General features: G+C 45.4%; 1 protein-coding gene across 12 annotated transcripts in view; it reads right to left on the bottom strand.

Annotated features, from left to right (window-relative positions):
• The window catches only part of WDR59 (WD repeat domain 59), a 96,288-nt gene that overhangs the window by 53,664 nt on the left and 19,179 nt on the right, over positions 1–23,445 (bottom strand). For 9 of the 12 annotated variants that reach the window (XM_073307073.1, XM_073307072.1, XM_073307070.1 and 6 more), the window contains 4 exons: positions 20,430–20,565; positions 16,644–16,729; positions 15,180–15,260; positions 13,473–13,510 (listed from right to left, as the gene is read on the bottom strand). In XM_073307073.1, the coding sequence (XP_073163174.1) occupies positions 13,473–13,510; positions 15,180–15,260; positions 16,644–16,729; positions 20,430–20,565 (341 nt within the window). Of the gene's footprint in view, positions 1–203; positions 1,044–13,472; positions 13,511–15,179; positions 15,261–16,643; positions 16,730–20,429; positions 20,566–23,445 lie in introns of those variants that run through there. The other 3 variants (XM_073307068.1, XM_073307067.1, XM_073307069.1) reach the window with 2 other exon arrangements.

Here is a 23,445-nt window from a genome sequence, read left to right as displayed (position 1 = left end):
AAGATGTTTTTCTGAACCTCCAGCCACTTTCAGCTCATCACAGGGAGCAACTGCCTCTGTGGGGGAGCTACAAGCTCTGCATCTCTCACCACTTTAGCACCAACCCTCTCCCTCTGTCTGCTCCCTGGTGCCCTGTGATTAACTCAGCCCCCTTACTCTCACATGCACCAGTAATGCACTATAGAGATTTTAACACTACTCACCTATCACTAACATCCAGGACTTTAATCTTGCTGAGGTTGGAGTGAAGGCTGAGCATAGGCATGTGACTGAGGCGCTAGATGTGTGCGCTGCAAGTGGTTCATTGTTGGAAGTGAAGGGGAGTTCATCATGGAGGTGGGGAATCCAAGGGTATTTGGGTGTCAGGAGACGAGCTAAGGTTGTGGTGGATGTTCGTGTTGGCCTATCTAGAGAACTCTTGGATTGTTAGAGACTGACAGGAAATGCACTTCAGAAGCCTTGACTCTAAAATTTGTCGGATCCTCAGAGACGCCAAGGTTCAAGATAAGTTTTGGGACTCTACCGTCTCCAAGGTAATGGCAGGTCAGAGACAATGCATTTTGCTAAGGGATAGGAACAACCGATGCAGTGTACGGATCTATGTTTCTCAGCTCCATCAGTACTTAGGAACTCAGTCAGCTGCAAAGCCTGCTGCTCAGCAAATGTTCAGACACAGAGGATGTGTCGGATCTAGGAAGAAAGCTATTGCAGCAGACACACACAGCTCTGCTGTGTCAGGGCTCTGGCATACAAAGCCTATGCTTGATGGATGAAAATGGTTTGCTCGCCTCAAATCATAAGAGACATCAAAAATAACGGTCAAACAAGATGGTAACTATACTAAGGGGCAGATCTTTCCTTCTGTAGCCGACCTCCCTGTCTCCACATATAAATATATGGCTCTCTTGAGATCTGGCCAAAAATAGGGGACCACCACTTAAGCAGACTTTTTTTTAGAACATAAGAACGGCCATACTGGGTCAGACCAATGGTCCGTCTAGCCCAGTACCCTGTCTTCTGACAGTGGCCAGTGCCAGATACTTCAGAGGGAATGAGCAGAAGGACAATTATCAAGTGATGCATTCCCTGTTGTCCAGTCCCAGCACCTGGCAGTCAGAGGCTTATCCAGAGCCTGTCTAACAGCCATTGATAGACCTATCCTCCACAAACTCATCTACTTCTTTTTAGAATTTACTTATACTTTTGACCTTCACAACATCCCCTGGCAACAAGTTCCACAGATTGTTGTCTGGAGAAGTACTTCTTGTTTGTTTTAAACCTGCTGCTTATTCATTTCATTAGGTGACCCCTGGCTCTTGTGTGATGAGAAGGGGTAAATGACATCCCTGCTCATGCTCTCCCCACCCGTCATGGTTTGATAGACCTCGATCCTCTCCCCCCGTAGTCACCTCTTCTCCAAGCTGAACGGTCCCAGGCTTTCTAACTTCGCCTCATGTGGAAGCTGTTCCATCCGCCCCATCACGTGTGTTGCCCTTTTCTGTATCTTTTCCAATTCTAATCTACCTTTTTTCAGATGGGGCAACCAGAACTGTACACATATACAAGGTGTGGGTGAACTACGGCTTTATATAGTGGCATTTTTTAAAGATGTAGTGCCCATCTTTACAGAAGAGAAGGAGGAGGATCCTGGGAACTACGGGCCAGTCAGCCTCACCTCAGTCCCTGGAAAAATCATGGAGCAGGTCCTCAAGGAATCAATTCTGAAGCACTTAGAGGAGAGGAAAGTGATCAGGAACAGTCAGCATGGATTCACCAAGGGAAAGTCATGCCTGACTAATCTAATTGCCTTCTATGACGAGATAACTGGCTCTGTGGATGAGGGGAAAGCGGTGGACGTGTTGTTCCTTGACTTTAGCAAAGCTTTTGACACGGTCTCCCACAGTATTCTTGTCAGCAAGTTCAAGAAGTATGGGCTGGATGAATGGACTATAAGGTGGATAGAAAGCTGGCTAGATTGTCGGGCTCAACGGGTAGTGATCAATGGCTCCATGTCTAGTTGGCAGCCGGTATCAAGTGGAGTGCCCCAAGGGTCGATCCTCAGGCCGGTTTTGTTCAATATCTTCATAAATGATCTGGAGGAGGGTGTGGATTGCACCCTCAGCAAATTTGCAGATGACACTAAAGTGGGAGGAGAGGTAGATACACTGGAGGGTAGGGATAGGATACAGAGGGACCTAGACAAATTAGAGGATTGAGCCAAAAGAAATCTGATGAGGTTCAACAAGGACAAGTGCAGAGTCCTGCACTTAGGACGGAAGAATGCCATGCACCGCTACAGACTAGGGATCGAATGGCTTGGCAGCAGTTCTGCAGAAAAGGACCTAGGGGTTACAGTGGACGAGAAGCTGGATATGAGTCAACTGTGTGCCCTTGTTGCCAAGAAGGCCAATGGCATTTTGGGATGTATAAGTAGGGGCACTGCCAGCAGATCGAGGGACGTGATCACTTCCCTCTATTCGATATTGGTGAGGCCTCATCTGGAGTACTGTGTCCAGTTTTGGGCTCCACACTACAAGAAGGATGTGGAAAAATTGAAGAGAGTCCAGCGGAGGGCAACAAAAATGATGAGGGGACTGGAACACATGACTTATGAGAACAGGCTGAGGGAACTGGGATTGTTTAGTCTGCGGAAGAGAAGAATGAGGGGGGATTTGATAGCTGCTTTCAACTATCTGAAAGGGGGTTCCAAAGAGGATGGATCTAGACTGTTCTCAGTGATATCGGATGACAGAACAAGGAGTAATGGTCTCAAGTTGCAGTGGGGGAGGTTGAGGTTGGATATTAGGAAAAAGTTTTTCACTAGGAGGGTAGTGAAACACTGGAATGCGTTACCTAGGGAGGTGGTGGAATCTCCTTCCTTAGATATTTTTAAGGTCAGGCTTGACAAAGCCCTGGCTGGGATGATTTAGTTGGGGATTGATCCTGCTTTGAGCAGGGGGTTGGACTAGATGACCTCCTGAGGTCCCTTCCAACCCTGATATTCTATGATTATGATATTTTCCATCTTATTATTTATCCCTTTCCTAATGGTTCCTAACATTCCGTTCGCTTTTTTGGCTGCCGCTGCACAGTGAGTGGCTGTTTCAGAGAACTATCCATAATGACGCCAAGATCTCTTTCCTCAGTGGGAACAGCTCATTCAGACCCTATCATTTTGTACGTATAGCTGGGATTATGTTTTCCAACGTGCCTCACTTTGCACAATCTCCCTTCTGCTTCCCAGTTTCTAATAGAAAAATGAGCTTACGTTGACATGGAAGGTTCAGATATTACGGGAGTTATATAAAGCTACCTGAGGTTCTCTTCTCCCTGCTTTAGTTTGAAACTCCTTTCAAAAGGATTCAAAAACATCCCGGCAAACTTCTGCCGTCCAGCTCCCAAACAGAGACATAAAACAAGAGGCTGCTGCGGGTCAAGAGGTCCTCTGCATTTCTGTAGCATTGCGAATTCATGGCCTGTGAGTAAGGCTGCTGCTGGTACAGACCCTAAAGGGTTGTTAACAAGGCAGATTCTCTCTCTCTCTCATACACAAGGAGATTAGTGAGGCAGAAGAAACAGCAACCCATAAGGACACTTTCACGTTGGCTCATCTGTGCTCTATCTTCCTCTGTCTCCATTCTAATGTTCTCCATGTGCAGTAACTCATTCACAGAACCTATTAGGTCTTCCTTTAAGGATGACGGGTGGAGATTAACACTGTTGGGGTCTCTGACAAGAGCCTGTCCAGCCAAGGGAGTGTTAGCCGATCGCCTTGACGAGAGCGTGACGTGTAACCCAAAGGAGGACACCTGTGGCATCCTTTCAGATCCCCAGCTGGTTTAAGGTGCTGCAGGGAAGCAGGATATTGCATGTTAATGTACCCAGCCCAGAACCCCTCTCTCAGTAACTGGACGGAGGGTGGGAAGTCAGCAGCACTCCAGTGACACCTAAACCAGAGTGGATCCAGACTGCTGGCATTTCACCTTAAAAAGGTTGCTCAGCAGTTTTTAAACTAAGAGATTGTGGGGAGGCGGGGGGAAGCCGATTGCTGCAGAGGCGCACATGGATCGGACAGAGACGTCTCTTAGAGGAGAGTCTATTGAGAGAGATTCTCTAGGTTTTAGTCAGGAGGAGAGGATGGAAGAGGATAAAGTATGGGCTAGATCAGATGAGAAACATTCACAAAGAATCTGACACATCAGAGAACGGCAGACAAATAAACAGTGACAAGTTTTTAAAGTTCTTGTACACAAATGCTAGAAGTCTAAGTAATAAGATAGGTGAACTAGAGTACCTCGTGTTAAAGGAGGATATTGATATAATAAGAAAAGGAGGACTTGTGGCTCCTTAGAGACTAACAAATTTATTTGAGCATAAGCTTTCATGAGCTACAGCTCACTTCATCGGATGCAGCTCATGAAAGCGTATGCTCAAATAAATTTGTTAGTCTCTGAGGTGCCACAAGTACTCCTGTTCTTTTTGCGGATACAGACTAACATGGCTGCTACTCTGAAAATTGATATAATAGGCATCACAGAAACCTGGTGGAGTGAGAACAAGCAATGGGACACAATCATTCCAGGGTAAAAAATATATCGGAAGGATAGAACAGGTTGTGCAGGGGAGTGGGGGTGGGGGTGCACTCTATGTGAAAGAAAATGTAGAATCAAATGAAATAAAAATCTTTAATGAATCCACATGTTCCACAGAATCTCTATGGATAGTAATTCCAGACTCTAATAAGAATTTAACAGTAGGGATCTTTTATCTACCACCTGACCAGGATAGTGATAGTGATGATGAAATGCTAAGGGAGATTAGAGAGGCTATCAAAATAAAAAACTCAATAATAGTGGGGGATCTCAATTATTCCCATAATGACTGGGTACATGTCACCTCAGGACGAAATGCAGAGACAAAATTTCTCGACTCTTTAAATGACTGCTTCTTGGAGCACCTGGTACAGGAACCCACAAGGGGAGAGGCAACTCTCGATCTAGTCCTGAGTGGAGCGCAGGATCTGATCCAAGAGGTAACTATAAGAGGACTGCTTGGAAATAGTGACCATAATATAATAACATTTAACATTCCTGTGGTGGGAAGAACACCTCAAAAGCCCAACACAGTGGCACTTAATTTCAGAAAGGGGAACTGTGCAAAAATGAGGAGGTTAGTTAAACAGAAATTAAAAGGTACAGTGACTAGAGTAAAAAGAAAAAGGAGTACTTGTGGCACCTTAGAGACTAACAAATTTATTTGAGCATAAGCTTTCATGGGCTACAGCCCACTTCATCGGATGCGTAGAATGGAACATATAGTAAGATATATATATATATCTCATACACAAATACAGATAAGTTGGAAGTTACCATACAAACTGTGAGAGGCTAATTAGTTAAGATGAGCTATTATGAGCAGGAGAAAAAAACTTCTGTAGTGATAATCAAGATGGCCCATTTAGACAGATGACAAGAAGGTGTGAGGATACTTAACTTAAGGAAATAGATTCAGTGTGTGTAATGACCCAGCCACTCCCAGTCTCTATTCAAAGCCAAGTTAATGGTATCTAGTTTGCATATTAGTTCAAGCTCAGCGGTTTCTTGTTGGAGTCTGTTTTTGAAGCTTTTCTGTTGCAAAATTGCCACCCTTAAATATTTTACTGAGTGGCCAGAGAAGTTGAAGTGTTCTCCTACCGATTTTTGAATGTTATGATTCCTGATATCAGATTTGTGTCCATTTATTCTTTTGCGTAGAGACTGCCCAGTTTGGCCAATGTTCATGGCAGAGGGGCATTGCTGGCACATGATGGCATATATCACATTAGTAGATGTGCAGGTGAATGAGCCCCGATGGCGTGGCTAATGTGATTAGGTGCTATGATGGTGTCACTTGAATAAATGTGGACAGAGTTGGCATCGGGCTTTGTTGCAAGGATAGGTTCTTGGGTTAGTGTTTTTGTTGTGTGGTTGCTGGTGAGTATTTGCTTCAGGTTGTGGGGCTGTCTGTAAGCGAGGACTGGTCTGTTTCCCAAGATCTGTGAGAGTGAGGGATCATTTTTCAGGATAGGTTGTAAATCTTTGATGATGCGCTGGAGAAGTTTTAATTGGGGGCTGAAGGTGACGGCTAGTGGCATTCTGTTATTTTCTTTGTTGGGCCTGTCCTGTAGTAGGTGACTTCTGGGAACTCTTCTGGCTTTGTCAATCTGTTTTTTCACTTCAGCAGCTGGATATTGTAGTTTTAAGAATGCTTGATAGAGCATAATAAGAATAGATAGATAAGAATGTTTGTCTCTGTCTGAGGGATTGGAGCAAATGCAGTTGTATCTTAGAGTTTGGCTGTAGACAATGAATCATGTGGTGTGTCCTGGATGGAAGCTGGAGGCATGTAGGTAAGTATAGCCGTCAGTAGGTTTCCCATATAGGGTGGTGTTTATGTGACCATCGCTTATTAGCACAGTAGTGTCCAGGAAATGGACTGCTTGTGTGGATTGGTCGAGGCTGAGGTTGATGGTTGAGGCTGAGGGGATGGAAATTGTTGAAATCATGGTGGAATTCCTCAAGGGCTTCTTTTCCGTGGGTCCAGATGATGAAGATGTCATCAATGTAGCGCAAGTAGAGTAGGGGCATTAGGGGACGAGAACCGAGGAAGTGGTGTTTTAAGTAAGCCATAAAAATGTTGGCATACTGTGGGGCCATGCGGGTACCCACAGCAGTGCCGCTGATTTGAAGGTATACATTGTCCCCAAATATGAAATAGTTGTGGGTGAGGACAAAGTCACAACGTTCAGCCACAAGGTTTGCCGGGACATTATCGGGGATACTGTTCCTGATAGCTTGTAGTCCATCTTTGTGTGTAACGTTCGTGTAGAGGGCTTCTACATCCATAGTGGGCAGGATAGAGTTTTCAGGAAGACCACCGATGGATTGTAGTTTCCTCAGGAAGTCAGTGGTGTCTTGAAGATAGCTGGGAGCGCAGGGCCTGAGGAGAGAGTCCACATAGCCAGACAATCCTGCTGTCAGGGTGCCAATGCCTGAGATGATGGGGCGTCCAGGATTTCCAGGTTTATGGATCTTGGGTAGCAGACAGAATACCCCTGGTCGGGGCTCTAGGCATTTGTCTGCACAGATCTGTTCCTGTGCTTTTTCAGGGAGTTTCTTGAGCAGATGGTATAGTTTCTTTTGGTAATCCTCAGTGGGATCAGAGGATAATGGCCTGTAGAATATGCAGTTAGAGAGCTGCCTAGCAGCCTCTTGTTCATATTCCAACTTATTCCTGATGACGACAGCACTAGAGTGAAATCCCTGCAAGCTGCATGGACACTTTTCAAAGACACCATAATAGAGGCCCAACTTAAATGTATACCCCAAATTAAAAAACACAGTAGAAGAACTAAAAAAGAGCCACCGTGGCTTAACAACCATGTAAAAGAAGCAGTGAGAGATAAAAAGGCATCTTTTAAAAAGTGGAAGTCAAATCCTCATGAAGTAAATAGAAAGAAGCATAAACACTGCCAAATTAAATGTAAAAATGTAATAAGAAAAGCCAAAAAGGAGTCTGAAGAACAGCTAGCCAAAAACTCAAAAGGTAATAACAAAATGAAGCATCAGAAGCAGGAAACCTGCTAAACAACCAGTGGGACCCCTGGACGATCGAGATACAGAAGGAGCACTTAAAGATGATAAAGTCATCGCAGAGAAACTAAATGAATTCTTTGATTCAGTCTTCACGGCTGAGGATGTTAGGGAGATTCCCAAACCTGAGCCGTCTTTTGTAGGTGACAAATCTGAGGAATTGTCACAGATTGAAGTGTCACTAGTGGAGTTTTTGGAATTAATTGAGAAACTTAACAGTAACAAGTCACCTGGACCAGATGGCATTTGAAAGAACTCAAATGTGAAATTGCGGAACTATTAACTATAGTTTGTAACCTGTCCTTTACATCAGGGATAGTGCTTGGGGTGTGCTATACACCGCCGGGATCTAAGTTGGATATGGATAGAGCCCTTTTTAATGTTTTTAATAAAGTAAATACTAATGGAAACTGTGTGATCATGGGAGACTAACTTCCCAGATATAGACTGGAGGACGAGTGCTTGTAATAACAATAGGGCTTAGATTTTCCTAGATGCGATAGCTGATGGATTCCTTCATCAAGTAGTTGCTGAACCGACTAGAGGGATGCCATTTTAGATTTGGTTTTGGTGAGTAGTGAGGACCTCCTAGAAGAAATGGTTGTAGGGGATGATCTTGGCTCAAGTGATCATGAGCTAATTCAGTTCAAACTGAACGGAAGGATTAACAAAAATAAATCTGCAACTAGGGTTTTTGATTTCAAAAGGGCTGACTTTCAAAAATTAAGGAAATTAGTTAGGGAAGTGGCTTGGACTGAAGAATTTATGGATCTAAAGGTAGAGGAGGCCTGGGATTATTTTAAATCAAAGCTGCAGAAGCTATCGGAAAGCCTGCATCCCAAGAAAGGGGAAAAAATTCATAGGCAGGAGTTGTAGACCAAGCTGGATGAGCAAGCAACTCAGAGAGGTGATTAAGAAAAAGCAGAAAGCATACAGGGAGTGGAAGAAGCGAGGGATCAGCAAGGAAAGCTACCTTATTGAGGTCAGAACATGTAGGGATAAAGTGAGACAGGCTAAAAGTCAAGTAGAGTTGGACCTTGCAAAGGGAATTAAAACCAATAGCAAAAGGTTCTATAGCCATATAAATAAGAAGAAAACAAAGAAAGACGACATGGGACCGCTAAACACTGAGGATGGAGTGGAGGTCAAGGATAATCTAGGCATGGCGCAATATCTAAGCAAATACTTTGCCTCAGTCTTTAATGAGGAGCTTAGGGATAATGGTAGGGCGACAAATGGGAATGAGGATATGGAGGTACATATTACCATATCTGAGGTAGAAGAGAAACTCAAACAGCTTAATGGGACTAAATCAGGGGGCCCAGATAATCTTCATCCAAGAATATTAAAGGATTTGGCACATGAAATTGCAAGCCCATTAGCAAGAATTTTTAATGAATCTGTAAACTCAGGGGTTGTACCGTATGATTGGAGAATTGCTAACATAGTTCCTATTTTTAAGAAAGGGGAAAAAAGTGATCCGGGTAACTATTGGCCTGTTAGTGTGACATTTGTAGTATGCAAGGTCTTGGAAAAAACTTTGAAGGAGAAGGTAGTTAAGGACATTGAAGTCAATGGTAAATGGGACAAAATACAAAACATGGTTTTACAAAAGGTAGATCGTGCCAAACCAACCTGATCTCCTTCTTTGAGAAAGTAACAGATTTTTTAGACAAAGGAAACGCAGTGGATCTAATTTACCTAGATTTCAGTAAGGCGTTTGATACCGTGCCACATGGGGAATTATTAGTTAAATTGGATAAGATGGGGATCAATAGGAAAATTGAAAGGTGGATAAGGAATTGGTTAAAGGGGAGACTACAACGGGTCCTACTGAAAGGTGAACTGTCAGGCTGGAGGGAGGTTACCAGTCAAGTTCCTCAAGGATCGGTTTTGGGACCAATCTTTTTATTATTGACCTCAGCACAAAAAGCGGGAATGTGCTCATAAAGTCTGAGGATGATACAAAGCTGGGAGGTACTGCCAATTTAGAGAAGGACAGGGATATCCTACAGGAGGATCTGGATGACCTTGTAAACTGGAGTAATAGTAATAGGATGAAATTTAATAGTGAGAAGTGTAAGGTCATGCATTTAGGGATTAATAACAAGAATTTTAGTTATAAGCTAGGGATGCACCAATTAGAAGTAACGGAGGAGGAGAAGGACCTTGGAGTATTGGTTGATCATAGGATGACTATGAGCCGCTAATGTGATATGGCAATGAAAAAAGCTAATGTGGCCTTGGAAATACCTCTCCTGATGCATCCCAGTAGGGATAAGGAGGTTTTAGTACTGTTATACAAGGCACCGGTGAGACCTCACCTGGAATACTGTGTGCAGCTCTGGTCTCCCATGTTTAAGAAGGATGAATTCAAACTGGAACAGGTACAGAGAAGGGCTACTAGGATGATCCGAGGAATGGAAAACTTGTCTTATGAAAGGAGACTCAAGGAGCTTGGCTTGTTTAGCCTAACTAAAAGAAGGTTGAGGGGAGATATGATTGCTCTCTCTAAATATATCAGAGGAATAAATACTGGAGAGGGAGAGGAATTATTTAAGCTCAGTACCAATGTGGACACAAGAACAAATGGATATAAAGTGGCCACCAGGAAATTTAGACTAGAAATTAGATGAAGGTTTCTAACCATCAGAGAAGTGAAGTTTTGGAATAGCCTTCCAAGGGAAGCGGTGGGGGCAAAAGATCTATCTGGCTTTAAGATTAAACTCGATAAGTTTATGGAGGAGATGGTATGATGGGATAACATGGTTCTGGTAATTAAATATTCATGGTGAATAGGCCCAATGGCCTGTGATGGTCTATTAGATGGGGTGGGATCTGAGTTACCCAGGAAAGAATTTTTCTGTGGTATCTGGCTGATGAATCTTGCCCATATGCTCAGGGTTTAGCTGATTGCCATATTTGGGGTCGGGAAGGAATTTTTCCTCCAGGGCAGATTGGAAGAGGCCCTGGAGGTTTTTCGCCTTTCTCTGTAGCATGGGGTACGGGTCACTTGCTGGAGGATTCTCTGCTCCTTGAAGTCTTTAAACTACGATTTGAGGACTTCAATAGCACAGACATAGGTGAGAGGTTTTTTGCAGGAGTGGTGGGTGAAATTCTGTGGCTTGCGTTGTGCAGGAGTTCGGACTAGATGATCATAATGGTCCCTTCTGACCTAAATATCTATGAATCAGCTACCGTACCGAATGACTTGAAGATAGTGAATGTAACGCCAATATTTAAGAAGGGCTCTAGAGGTGATCCTGGCAATTACAGACCGGTAAGTCTAATGTCAGTACTGAGCAAATTAGTTGAAACAATAGTAAAGAATAAAATAGTCAGACACACAGAAGAACATAAATTGCTGCGCAAAAGTCAACATGGTTTCTGTAAAGGGAGATCATGTCTTACTAATCTATTAGAGTTCTTTGAGGGGGTCAACAAACATGTGGACAAGGGGGATTCAGTGAACACAGTGTACTTCGATTTCCAGAAAGCCTTTGACAAGGTCCCTCACCAAAGGCTCTTAAGTAAATTAAGTTCTCATGGGATAAGAGGGAAGATCCTTTCATGGATTGAGAACTGGTTAAAAGACAGGGAACAAAGGGTAGGAATAAATGGTAAATTTTCAGAATAGAGAGGGGTAATGAGTAGTGTTCCCCAAGGGTCAGTCCTAGGACCAATCCTATTCAACTTATTCCATAAATGATCTGGAGAAAAGGGTAAACAGTGAGGTGGCAAAGTTTGCAGATGATACTAAACTACTCAAGATAGTCAAGACCAAAGCAGACTGTGAAGAACTTCAAAAAAATCTCACCAAACTAAGTGATCAGGCAACAAAATGGCAAATGAAATTTACTGTGGATAAATATAAAGTAATGCACATTGGAAAAAATAACCCCAATTATACATACAATATGTTGAGGGCTAATTTAGCTACAACTAATCAGGAGAAAGATCTTGGAGTCATCGTGGATAGTTCTCTGAAGACGTCCACGCAGTGTGCAGCGGCAGTCAAAAAAGCAAACGGGATGTTAGGAATCATTAAAAAAGGGATAGAGAATAAGAAAAAGAATATCTTATTGCTCTTATATAAACCCATGGTATGCCCACATCTTGAATACTGCATACAGATGTGGTCCCCTCATCTCAAAAAAGATATACTGGCATCAGAAAAGGTTCAGAAAAGGGCAACTAAAAGGATTAGGGGTTTGGAACAGGTCCCATATGAGGAGAGATTAAAGAGGCTAGGACTTTTCAGCTTCGAAAAGAGGAGACTAAGAGGGGCTATGATAAAATCATGAGTGGTGTGGAGAAAGTGAATATGGAAAAGTTATTTACTTCTTCCCATAACATAAGAACTAGGGTCCACCAAATGAAATTGCAAGTTTAAAACAAATAAAAGGAAGTTCTTCTTCACTCAGTGCATAGTCAACCTGTGGAACTCCTTGCCTGAGGAGGTTGTGAAGGCTAAGACTATAACAGGGTTTAAAAGAGAACTGGATAAATTCATGGAGGTTAAGTCCATTAATGGCTATTAGCCAGAATGGGTAAGGAATGGTGTCCCTAACCTGTTTGTCAGAGGGTGGAGATGGATGGCAGGAGCGAGATCACTAGATCATTACCTGTTAGGTTCCCTCCCTCTGGGGCACCTGGCATTGGCCACTGTCGGTAGACAGGATACTGGGCTGGATGGACCTTTGGTCTGACCCAGTATGGCCGTTCTTATAACACCCCTAGGACACATTTTAGTTTCTCAACTGGTTCAGTCAAGTATAAAAGGACATAGAAAAACTGTGTTAGGGAAGAGAGCCATGGTTTAGAGAGAACAGACACGTGCAGCAGGGTGATGAGGAAAGAACAAGGCTCCGTACATCTGAGTCACAGAGACACCACACAGCTTAGCACCTCACTTTCGAGCAGCTGCCCTAGCACCACCACAGGGTCCTGTACCCAAGAGCTTTCCAACCATTCATTCAGCCTCCCACGCCTACCTGGAGGGGAGTAGGTATTATGGGGAGGAAGTGACTGGGATAAAGTCAGTGGCAGAGGTGGGACTAGAACTCAGCTCTTGTGCTTTAGCTCCTCCCCTTTTGTCATAGTCAGTCATTGTTACGAGACACAGAGTCCCTAGCAAGCCTGTCAGCATGAGACATACATGTATACGGAGCTCTCAGCACAGGAACAAATGAGCACAGCACCATAGCGCCTCTTGCATATGGAGTAGGTATGTGCTTGAGGCATAATCAGAGCCAAGGTGAGAGGGGGCCCAGACCCCTCCATCTTATCACCCTCACCCTCTTTGTGCTTTCAACCACTCTGCATAGCTCATTTACCTGCTAAAGCCAGTCTTCCTTCGTTCCAGCCAGCCAGCTCTGCAACGCCCTCCCCTGCCCCCAGCTGGCTGGCACGCCACTTCCCCACTGCACCCCAGGCACTCCTTCAGGCTGACTCACAGCTGCCCAATGCATGCAGGCCATCCAGCCAGCCTCCTGCCCACTCACTCAACACCTCTCCACTCACTCAACACCTCTCCAGTCGCTGTGACTCTTGGCCCTAGCAATTATTTTGGCACTGGAAAATGGCAGCATGCAACCAAGGAGGCCTCTCCTCTTCATACACCTCAATTCTGCTCTAAACAGCGTCTCTGAAAAGAGCCTTTGGACCTCCAAGGAACAGCCACTGCCCAGGCTGCTGCTGTGTGGGACAGTCACCTATGCTAGTGTTTTCATGCCTGGGTCTGAATGCAGAAGAAAACCAGAGAGAGCAGGGAGGGTGGAATAGCAGAGGCATATGACAATGCAGGCAGAGGTTATGCCTATAACAGGAACTAGTACTTACCAACTGCAGAGAGCGAGACTGTAGGTTTCCTGGTGTCCCTGAAACACAACATTACCAATATAAGTCCCTCATCTCTCCTCAGCTGGGACAACCCTTCTCCCCTGGGAGGTCCTTTCTAATGGAAAATTGAACTTATTACTGGCTCCTGGATCTTATTTATCTCTGGGGGGTTGTTTTTTTTTTAAGCCAGGAGGCAGATATGACACAAACTTGTCTGTGCTCACAAACAAGTCTAATGGAAGGGGGAACCAGCCAGAGAAGAATCACGATTTTAGCCTGTGCTTTAACATGTAAAGCATTAAGATTAAATATAATACTTAGTCCTGCCTTGAATGCAAGAGACTGGACTAGATGACCTCTCAAGGTCCCTTCCAGTTCTATGATTCTAAGACTGTAGGCAGAACTGGGGGCTTTTTAGCAGAGTCTTTGTGATAGGGTAGGGGGGAGAGAAACTATGCTCCCTCTGGCGTGTGGCTATTGTGGGAGACAAAGGGACAGCTACTGCCATTCTTGTGGTGGACGTTACAACACAACATTTCCAAAGAAGATTCAGCAGTATATGAAGAAGCTACAGTAAAATTAGACAACCTGCCAATCAGTTTATCAAAGCCTTTGATGATCCCAATTCACAGCAGATGGAATCACAGCCCCAGAGTAAAGACAGTAAAAGACAGTAAAAATGTCTCCAGGCTATAATAAAATTAGGAGGAATTAATAAAGTTGAGCGGTCCCGATGGGCCTGATGCTGAGCTGGTGTAAGTAAATGCAGCACTGTGACAACTCACAGCAGCAGACACTCCGACCTTAGGACTTTAACATAAGAACATAAGAACGGCCATACTGGGTCAGACCAAAGGTCCATCCAGCCCAGTATCCTGTCTACCGACAGTGGCCAATGCCAGGTGCCCCAGAGGGAGGGAACCTAACATGTAATGATCTAGTGATCTCTCTCCTGCCATCCACCTCCACCTTCTGACAAACACAGGCTACGGACACCATTCCTTACCCATCCTGGCTAATAGCCATTAATGGACTTAACCTCCATGAATTTATCCAGTTCTCTTTTAAACCCTGTTATAGTCCTAGCCTTCACATCCCCCTTAGGCAAGAAGTTCCACAGGTTGACTGTGTGTTGAGTGAAGAAGAACTTCCTTTTATTTGTTTTAAACCTGTTACCCATTAATTTCATTTGGTGGCCCCTAGTTTTTATATTATGGGAACAAGTATAACTCACTTTAACTCACTCTTAGGTGGAACTGGTCAAGAAATTCTTCACTCTAATGAAATACTTCAAATAAAAACAAATAAAAAAAATTTAAGAAGTTTTCTTTGCAATTATTCAAGCTGTTGAAAAACTGAAGGTTTTTGACAAAAATGGAATTTTTTCTTCCTCCCCCCAAAAGGAAAAAAAAGGCAGTTTTCTATTAAAAAAAGTTTTGATAGAAAGATTTTTGGGGCAAAAATCCATCAGTGCCTCTTCCTGTTCAGTGTGGGACCATGACATAACTTTATAGAACAGCACAACTGTGCAGATTCTGAACCTACTTGAAGGACTGAGAGCTGTTGAGACTAAGGAAAATTGATTCTGGCTTCTGCAAGCACAGCTGAAAGAGAACGAGAGCACTTTTTCCTCCAAGCTGCCAGTCACCAAAAAAGAGAAGCCCCATAATCTTCCCATAGCGTAAGAGTGGAGGCTCTTGCTCTTACTTGATATCCCAAACGTAGATGTACGTATCAACAGAACTGGTAACCAGCAGATCTGGCTCAAACACCGCCCAGTCTAAATCACTGCAAATGCAAAACCAAAGGAGAACACAATTGTCAGTTACACACATAACACACTGTTGGCATTCTCTTCTCGGCAGTTCATAAAGCAACTCTCCACAACTTTCCGTAACAAACCTATGGCATTTACATTGAGATTTCCTAAAGACTTCATGAATAAAAGCAGGACCTACCTTATTTCTTTAAGTAAATGATCCTCGCCACACTCTGCCTTATAGCTACTACTTCTGCCCACCGCCCCACAAAAAGAGGGTTTCAGAGTGGTAGCCGTGTTAGTCTGAATCAGCAAAAACAATGAGGAGTACTTGTGGCACTTTAGAGACTAACAAATTTATCAGGGCATAAACTTCTGTGGGCTAAAACCCACTTCATCAGATGCATGGAGTTGAAAAGGTGTTACTCACACCTTCTTGTCAACGGTTTGAAATGAGCCATCCTGATTACCACTATAAAAGGGATGTTTCCTCCTGTTGATAATAACCCACTTTAATTGAATTGTCTCGTTAGAACTGACCCCCCCCGCTTGGTAAGGCAACTCCCATCTTTTAATGTACTGTTATATAGATCTTCCTACTGTATTTTCCACTCCATGCATCTGATGAAGTGGGTTTTAGCCCACGAAAGCTTATACCCAAATAAATTTGTTAGTCTCTAAGGTGCCACAAGTCCTCCTCATTGTTTTTACAAAGAGAGGGGATATTTTTAGCAGCAAACCCCAGATTGCCAGGCATTTCTTAGCCCCAGCCCTCCATTCTGCGAGGCACATCACAGCTGGACGTGCAACACAAACACAGCCCTCAACCAGAGAGGGTTGGCAACTGTCCGAAGGGCTGCAATTAGTCTTCACAATCCACATGCAAGGGAGAAATGCTTTCTTTACCCCATCCCCAACACAGAATGAAAGCATTAGTCCTGTGACAATCCCAGGCCCACCCGCTGGCATGCATCAGACTCCAGAGCTTCCCCGTGAACTAGTGCAATGTGCGACAACTTAGCCATTAAGGACAGCCTGTGCCCTACTTCCCTGTATCTGGCGTCAGTCTGAGTCGCAGGTGGAATTCAGTTTAATAGCCCCCGGCTGTCTGTTTCCCTGATGGCGGCTGCTGTTCTTTAGGAGAACTGCCATGGGAAAATGTAACGACACCGAAGTCACCAGACACTAACTTGAACCAGATGTGTATGCTGCAGCCATGGAATGGTGCTCTCTTTAAATCAGAGATCTTCTCCAAGTGGCAGCAGGGGCTAAGAAAGTGGGTAAAAATAGTCTGAATTTCTCCAAGCAAAAGGGTTGTGATGACTATGCTTCAGTGTACACCAGCTATGAAGCCAGCCCTGTGATTTTCCTCACAGTACCTCAAAGCAGTGCTGGGTTCCTCATTCTCATACCTGATCACACGCGTGTGCCCTTGCAGTGACGTGCCAACTTCCCCATTACCATCTTTCCATTTATACAGGTCAACTCGCTGGTTGCTCTGAAATTAAATGGATGAAATGAGGTGGTGGAAGGCCCACAGAGCAGTACAGGGCTCCGGATCTGTCAAGTTCGAGGTCCCTGCGATTGGAACAGTATCAGTTACTGGTGAGTCAAACCCTTTATGGCAGAGGCTTCACTCAGACTGGGAGGGGAACGAAGATGAACCCATGCCTGATTGGCAGATAAAGCTTTTGAAACTCTCTTCAAAGCCTAAATCTTGCTTCAATTCACTCAAAATTAGAGGTGAATAGGAATGTAGACAAAATCCCAAGGTCAAATGTTTCCCTAAGTGTCCTACTCTGGACCCAGTGTGTGGTGTTCAAACTACCGGCAGCCATGAGTCAGCCTGCAGGAATTCCTTTGCATTCTATACAGATTTATCCTGGAGTTTTAAATGACAGGTGGGAAGAGGTCCCCCAAAACCCATCTATGCCACTGCCAAACTGGAAGGAGTGACTGCTACAGTGGGAGATTTCAGGGTGCTCCCCACTCCTTCTGGCTAAGGGAATGAGGCACTAGCTCACATTGCTATTTGGAGATCACAAGGATGACCCAGGTGTATCTATGGTAAGTATCTCCCTGGAACTGTTACTTAGATTGGAAGCTCTTTGGGGAAGGGACTGTCTTTTTGTTTTGTGTTTGTACAGTTCCTAGCACAACAGGGTCTTGGTCCATGGCTAGGGCTCTGAGGCACTACTGTAATACACCTAATAAATAATAGTGTGGTTCCAAGACTCATTCTTGTTACAGCAGAGTGACCGCTTCGCTAGAGTTAAGACCAGTTTTCTGTTTAAAGCTTGATTCTAAGTTCTCTAGAATCAGATTGCCTTGAAATTCAGTGTGCCTCATAGGGCTGTGGGGTTTTGTTAGTGAGCCAAATTTGGCCCCATTTGGCCAAGGGGTTCCCAAGATAAAGCTCCTGGAAAAAAACAGCTTTTCTTAAAGCTGACAGATTCTGGCAACCTCCCTTTTACTCGCAGACAGAGATAAAACCAGGGCTCAGCTCATCACACCACAGCAGAGCTCTTTTGGGGGAAATCAAATTAAATGCTATTTCAAAAAGGGCTCATTGCAAGCCTCCCGCGCTTATTCTTGCACCTAACCAATTACACTGAGCATGTACAGACAAAGAAGTTAACAGGATTATTAGCTTCAATGTTTCCCACCAGCTGGATAGTGCAAGTGGATAAGCAGCAGTCCACTGAACATGACCTAAGCTCAACTCTGCCCAATTTTCAGAAGTTTGAGCTTCGCTGAACCTGACATTCTGGAAGGGAACGAGGTATCACCGAGAACATTAACTCTGCATTAACAAAGCTTTTGCCATTTAATTATCTGCATTATCCCCTTGTTTTAACAGTACAGACATCTGATGGAAACCATAATAGTTCAGAGTACAGGTAGTTTACATTTATGCAGCACTATTCATTCCAAAGCTTGGTATTTACAGATGGATAACACACTTCCTCATCACTGAAACGCAACCCTCCGGCTCTGTGATGGAATGTGGCACCTGTTTAACAGTGACAGCAATTCTATACGTGGGCTTAGAACAGGGAGACTCCCACAGCCTTTTGAAAGCGTCGGGGAATTTGGGGGAGGTGGAATACCAGTCCGCAGTGGAATTTGGCCAGGGCACCCCGGATACCACCTCACCTCTTTGTAGGATGTCTCAGGACCTCAGTGGCACATGTCAGCCGGAAGGTGGCATCTTTGGCAGCACAGCTCCTGGTTCCAGAGAGCGACAGCTGCACACTGCGATTGCTTCCCAACAACCACTCCTCAGGGCACGTATGAGCAGTGGCTTCAGAGGGGTCTGTTCACCCCTCTTGAAGAAATGTTTATGACTATCCTGAAGGCGGGGGAATAACAGGGTCCCAGGAACAGAAGGGCATGAACTTTCCCAGGCCAGACTCTAGTCAGAGCCAGGCACAAGGAGAGAACGTGTGTGTGGATTCCTTTGGGAAGAAGCCAAAAAATAAGAACTCCTCCTCCAGCAACCCTGGGATGGACTTCCTCTCTGCCTGCATTGACTGCAGTCATGTACAGCACACAAAAGAAACGTGAATGACTCCCAAGTCAGAGTGATGGTGTTTCACACCCCCTGCGCACAGCCATAAAGGGCCACCCAAGGTGCAGTTCACTCGAGAGGGCTATCTCTAAAGAGTCCTGAAAACCAATGAAAACTTCAGAAGTGTCATGAGAACACTGCACAGACTTCAAGGAGAAGGATTCTAGCATTCCTGCCTCCAAATTAGATAGGGTAAGTTTTAGCCCGTGGAAAGCCCTCTTCCAGACTGCCACCGGAACATCAGCCAACAACAACAAGGGAGAAAAGGAAAGTCCTCTGGCCTGGAGATGGGGATGCCGCCACTTGAGCCCTAATGCGAACTCCTTCCCTGACCTGCTTCAGCAATGAGGATACCTATAAACCTATTACCAAGACACTGAAACGCAATGGAATTCGTTTGTAGGCAGGCTTGGTGCAAACTACAGCTTATTATGGGGGAGCAAAAGGATGCTCTTTGCATCTCAAGGACGCTGGGTTAGAACTTTAGCACCGCTCTTCTGAAGGCAAGGCTGCCTGGAGGGACCCCCTGGTTCACTGGGAGTTAGCAAAGCTCACACCGCTTAGCTACAGCATTCCCAGGAAGTTGGCTTGCTGCTGGAACCAGCATTGCAAGGACAATGCATTCCTTTTTCAGCCTGCATTTGAAGAGAAGCCTCTTACTTGGCTTGCAACTAACATTGCTTTTGGGCTGCCAGGTATTATTGCTTGTGATCATCACAGGCTGTAAATATCAAAAAGCAGTAGTGAAGGGCACCTTTTTGTAAGCTATTTAGGAAGAGCCAGCTGCCTGAAGGCATGGATAAGATGCCTGTCATTTGTCTCATGGGGCAGAGCAACCAACGTAGGATGATTCCTCAGTGTCTCTGTTTTTTCATTTTAAAACCACCTTAACTTTCAGCGTGATAGTCACTTCAGGACAAACTCAGTCCTTTGCCCATTTGCAAACCCCAACTCTTTTTTTTGCCCTCCTGTGTTTGTTATGGAGATAAGCCAATATTGATCGGCTTTATTTACAGACTGGGTCAAGAACCACATCCCATCAGCAATGCCAAGAACAAAATAGTACAGAGCAAGAAATTTAACACACTTGTAAGTCATATAACAAAATGGAGGGGTTAAAAAAATGCAGAGCCCACCATTCCCTATTGGATAATGATAATTTGTGGGCCTTATCTATTTGAGAAGATTCTTTAGAAAAGACAAATAAGAGACATCTAGAATCATCATCCACTGACCAGTAACTAAGAACTACCACCTTGCCAGCAATAAACCAAACATAAGACCTGATCTTGCAATATGATTTGCACACATGTGCTACTCTTGTGCCTGCACAGAGCCCTGTCAGGGGTGCTGGAACAGAGAGGGTCTGGGGGCATGGCCCCATCACTTTTAAGAGTGGAAGGGCTCTGCCCTCCCATTTTTTACTGGCATAAAGGTGAGTCATGAGGGTGGGGCCTAAGCAGAAGGGGCCTCAGGGGCTGGGCCACAGTTCAGGAGCCGATGACCTCTCCACTTCTGCTGCTCCCGAGCCCCACTAGCCTTGTAGAAGCAGAAGTTCCACCTGTGTGGATCCAACTGCAGGACTAGGGCATTCATGGAGATGTAAGTGTTTAAAAAGTGAGCTCACCGAAGCTGCAAAGTAGTGTGCATAGCTGTCATGTGGATTCCATTGCACTGCCCCAATGTCCCATTTGCTCTGACGGGAGATCTTGCGGTGACCTTCGGTTGGCACATCCAGGTTAACTAGGTAGAGGAAACGGCGGCTGCAAGGTACATACACACAAAGAGCCTGCATTATCACGGCTAGCCTGAAACCAAGCTGAACTAACAATTTGCCTATCATGCCAAAAAAAAAAAAAGAGAAGCATTTGATAAGGCACAAATAAAAATTACTCCTGCAAACGCTGAATTCCCTCAATCCCCTTTTGGTAAGTGTGTGAAGTCAAAAGTGTAGAAAGGATCAGACTCGAGACACTGATAAGTTAGAGAGGATCCAAAGAGAGACAGAAAAGATAAGAGGATATCAGGACTGTTAAAGTTACTTCTACAAAAGGCTGGCACTGGAATGTCCTGAATTACTTATTACTGATCACACAAAGGTCAGATGTACGGTAAGCAGGCAGCTGTTCTGGGCCCTCTGACAGCACTGCCAAGAGGAGGAACAGGAAGACAGCTCGGTTTCCTTTGCAAACCAAGCCTTTTAAAATCATCAGAGGCTACATTCTCAGAAGTAAAAAGAAAAGGAGGACTTGTGGCACCTTAGAGACTAACCAATTTATTAGAGCATAAGCTCACGAAAGCTTATGCTCTAATAAATTGGTTAGTCTCTAAGGTGCCACAAGTCCTCCTTTTCTTTTTGCGAATACAGACTAACACGGCTGTTACTCTGAAACCTGTCATTCTCAGAAGTGTAAGGCGTGTGGGAGACAGGCATATGCATGGTTTTCACAGGGTGCTGAGCATGCTGGTGGACAGAGGCATGGGAATGGGCTCAGGTGTGGGTGTGGCACACACAGCAGATTTTCAAAAATGCAGGGCTGCCCCCTAAGCCATTATAAATGCAGGCAAGCTAGCTGTGTTACTGGCATGAGCAAATCAAAATGTGCAAGTGGGAGTGGTATCCAGCTAGACCGGGGTGGGCAAACTTTTTGGCCCGAGGGCCACATCGGGGTGAGAAACGGTATGGAGGACCGGGAAGGGAAGGCTGTGCCACGCAAACAGCCTGGCCCCCGCCCCCATCCGCCCCCTGACTGCCCTCCTCAGAACCCCCGACCCATCCAACCCCACCTGCTCCTCGTCCCCTGACTGCCCCCTCCCAGGACCCCCAGCCCTAACCACTCCCCGGAACCCCCCCATCCAACCCCCCCACTCCCTTTCCCCGACTGCCCCCCCGACCCCTATCCACACCCCCACCCCCTGACAGGCCCCCCAGGACCCCACCCCCTATCTAATCCCCCTTCTCCCTGCCCCCAGACTGCCCTGACCCCTATCCATAACCCCGACCCCTGACAGCCCCCCCTGAGACTCCCACGCCCTATCCAGCCCCCCCCGTTCCCCATTCCCTGACCGCCCCCCTGAGAATCTCCACCCCATCCAACTGCCCCCCGGAACCCCCTGCCCCTTATCCAACCCCCGCCCCCTCCTTATCATGCCGCTCAGAGCGGCAGCAGTTCGCAGCCCCACCGTGCTCAGAGAGGGAACAGCAGGGGAGGAGCCAGGGGCTAGCCTCCAGACCAAGAGTGCAAGGGCGGGGCAGGACGGTCCTGCGGGCCACATAGTTTGCCCACCTCTGAGTTAGACCTACACTGACTGCGGGGCCTGCTGTTCCTGTTCAAATCAGACACTGCTGGGGACAAAGCGGCACTGAGGGATGTGACTACAAGGAGGAGACAGGCAGGCTTGGGGGTGGGGTGATGGGTATCCACAGACTTTGTTTTTTTGCTTTAAAGACAGAGAGACAGGAGCAGTAGAGGGAGGAACAACCATTGAGCACAACTGTGGAGTCAGCCAGATAGCTGCAGCCACATCTTTCATTTTGAAAAGAACATGCTAATGGCAGGTAATGTGCCATTAGCATATGGCAATGAGTTACTAGCTCACAGTAATGTGGCAGGTGGGAGCAAAACACATGCAGCCCAAGCAGTTTAAACACCAGCCACTCAGGAGGCTTCCGAGTCACAGTGCCAAAGGGAGCAGGTGCCTTGAAAGCCAAATATCTATGGCACCTGCTACCATGCCAATCTAGAGGATTTCAACCAGAACTGCAGGACCATACATGCATTCTGCAGGGTTATGCCCTCACATATCACTGGAGGACCATGATGGTAGCTGCTCCCCATCCTTGTCCTGACCTCCTCTGGGCCTGGTATAACCTGACTAGTCCCTCCATATCTTGGCGATGGTGCTCCAGTGTGTAAGCACAGGGTTTTGCACTTTTCAAATAGGTAATTCATTTGTTGGAGGCCTGACTTTGCGGTGCACACTCAGGGGAAAGTCAAAGCCCAAGGGGTGTGCTCAGCCTAGGTCCTAATTTATAAGAGAGCCACTTCTACTCTTCTCTCATGTTTCCTTGCAGGATCCAGAGGCAGAGAAGGCAAGGGCCAATGTACAGAGGGGCCAGGTGCTCTCAGACCACTGCCTCCAGTTCCTAACACATACCTTGCCACACAAGGAAGTGATACACCAGGGTCCTATACAAAAGGAAATGAGGGGTAAGGAGTAGGGTGGGGGAGCTGGACTTTGGAAAACCACAGTAAGATAAACTGGGGCATTAATTTAGCTGACCATACTGCATGGATTCACCTGGCAGGGATATTGACAGCAAAATACAGGATCTCCCACCCACTTGCATAATTTAAGAGCTTATTAATTCATTTATGATTCTAAAGAAAACCATCAGTGATCTGTACTTCAAGCAGAATTCCAGATAGCCATACTAGTTAAGTGACACTCCAAAGACTCTACTGGTGTCATCAGGAAAGCATCCGCTGCAGAAACAGTAACAGTGTTTGAGTTAGTGTTTCTGTCTTTTGCCTCTCTGTCGCGTTGGAAACGTGACCCAGTAAGCTCTGAATAGAAGTCAGTTTCACCCCCCTCCAACAGTGCATCAGCTTTTCAATCAAGATCAGCCTGAAGGTCACTGA

Source organism: Lepidochelys kempii, chromosome 12, assembly GCF_965140265.1.
Source record: "Lepidochelys kempii isolate rLepKem1 chromosome 12, rLepKem1.hap2, whole genome shotgun sequence".
Classification (NCBI taxonomy): domain Eukaryota; kingdom Metazoa; phylum Chordata; order Testudines; family Cheloniidae; genus Lepidochelys; species Lepidochelys kempii.
The sequence above is the reverse complement of the archived record's forward strand: the minus strand, read 5'-3'. Positions and strand labels throughout refer to the sequence as shown.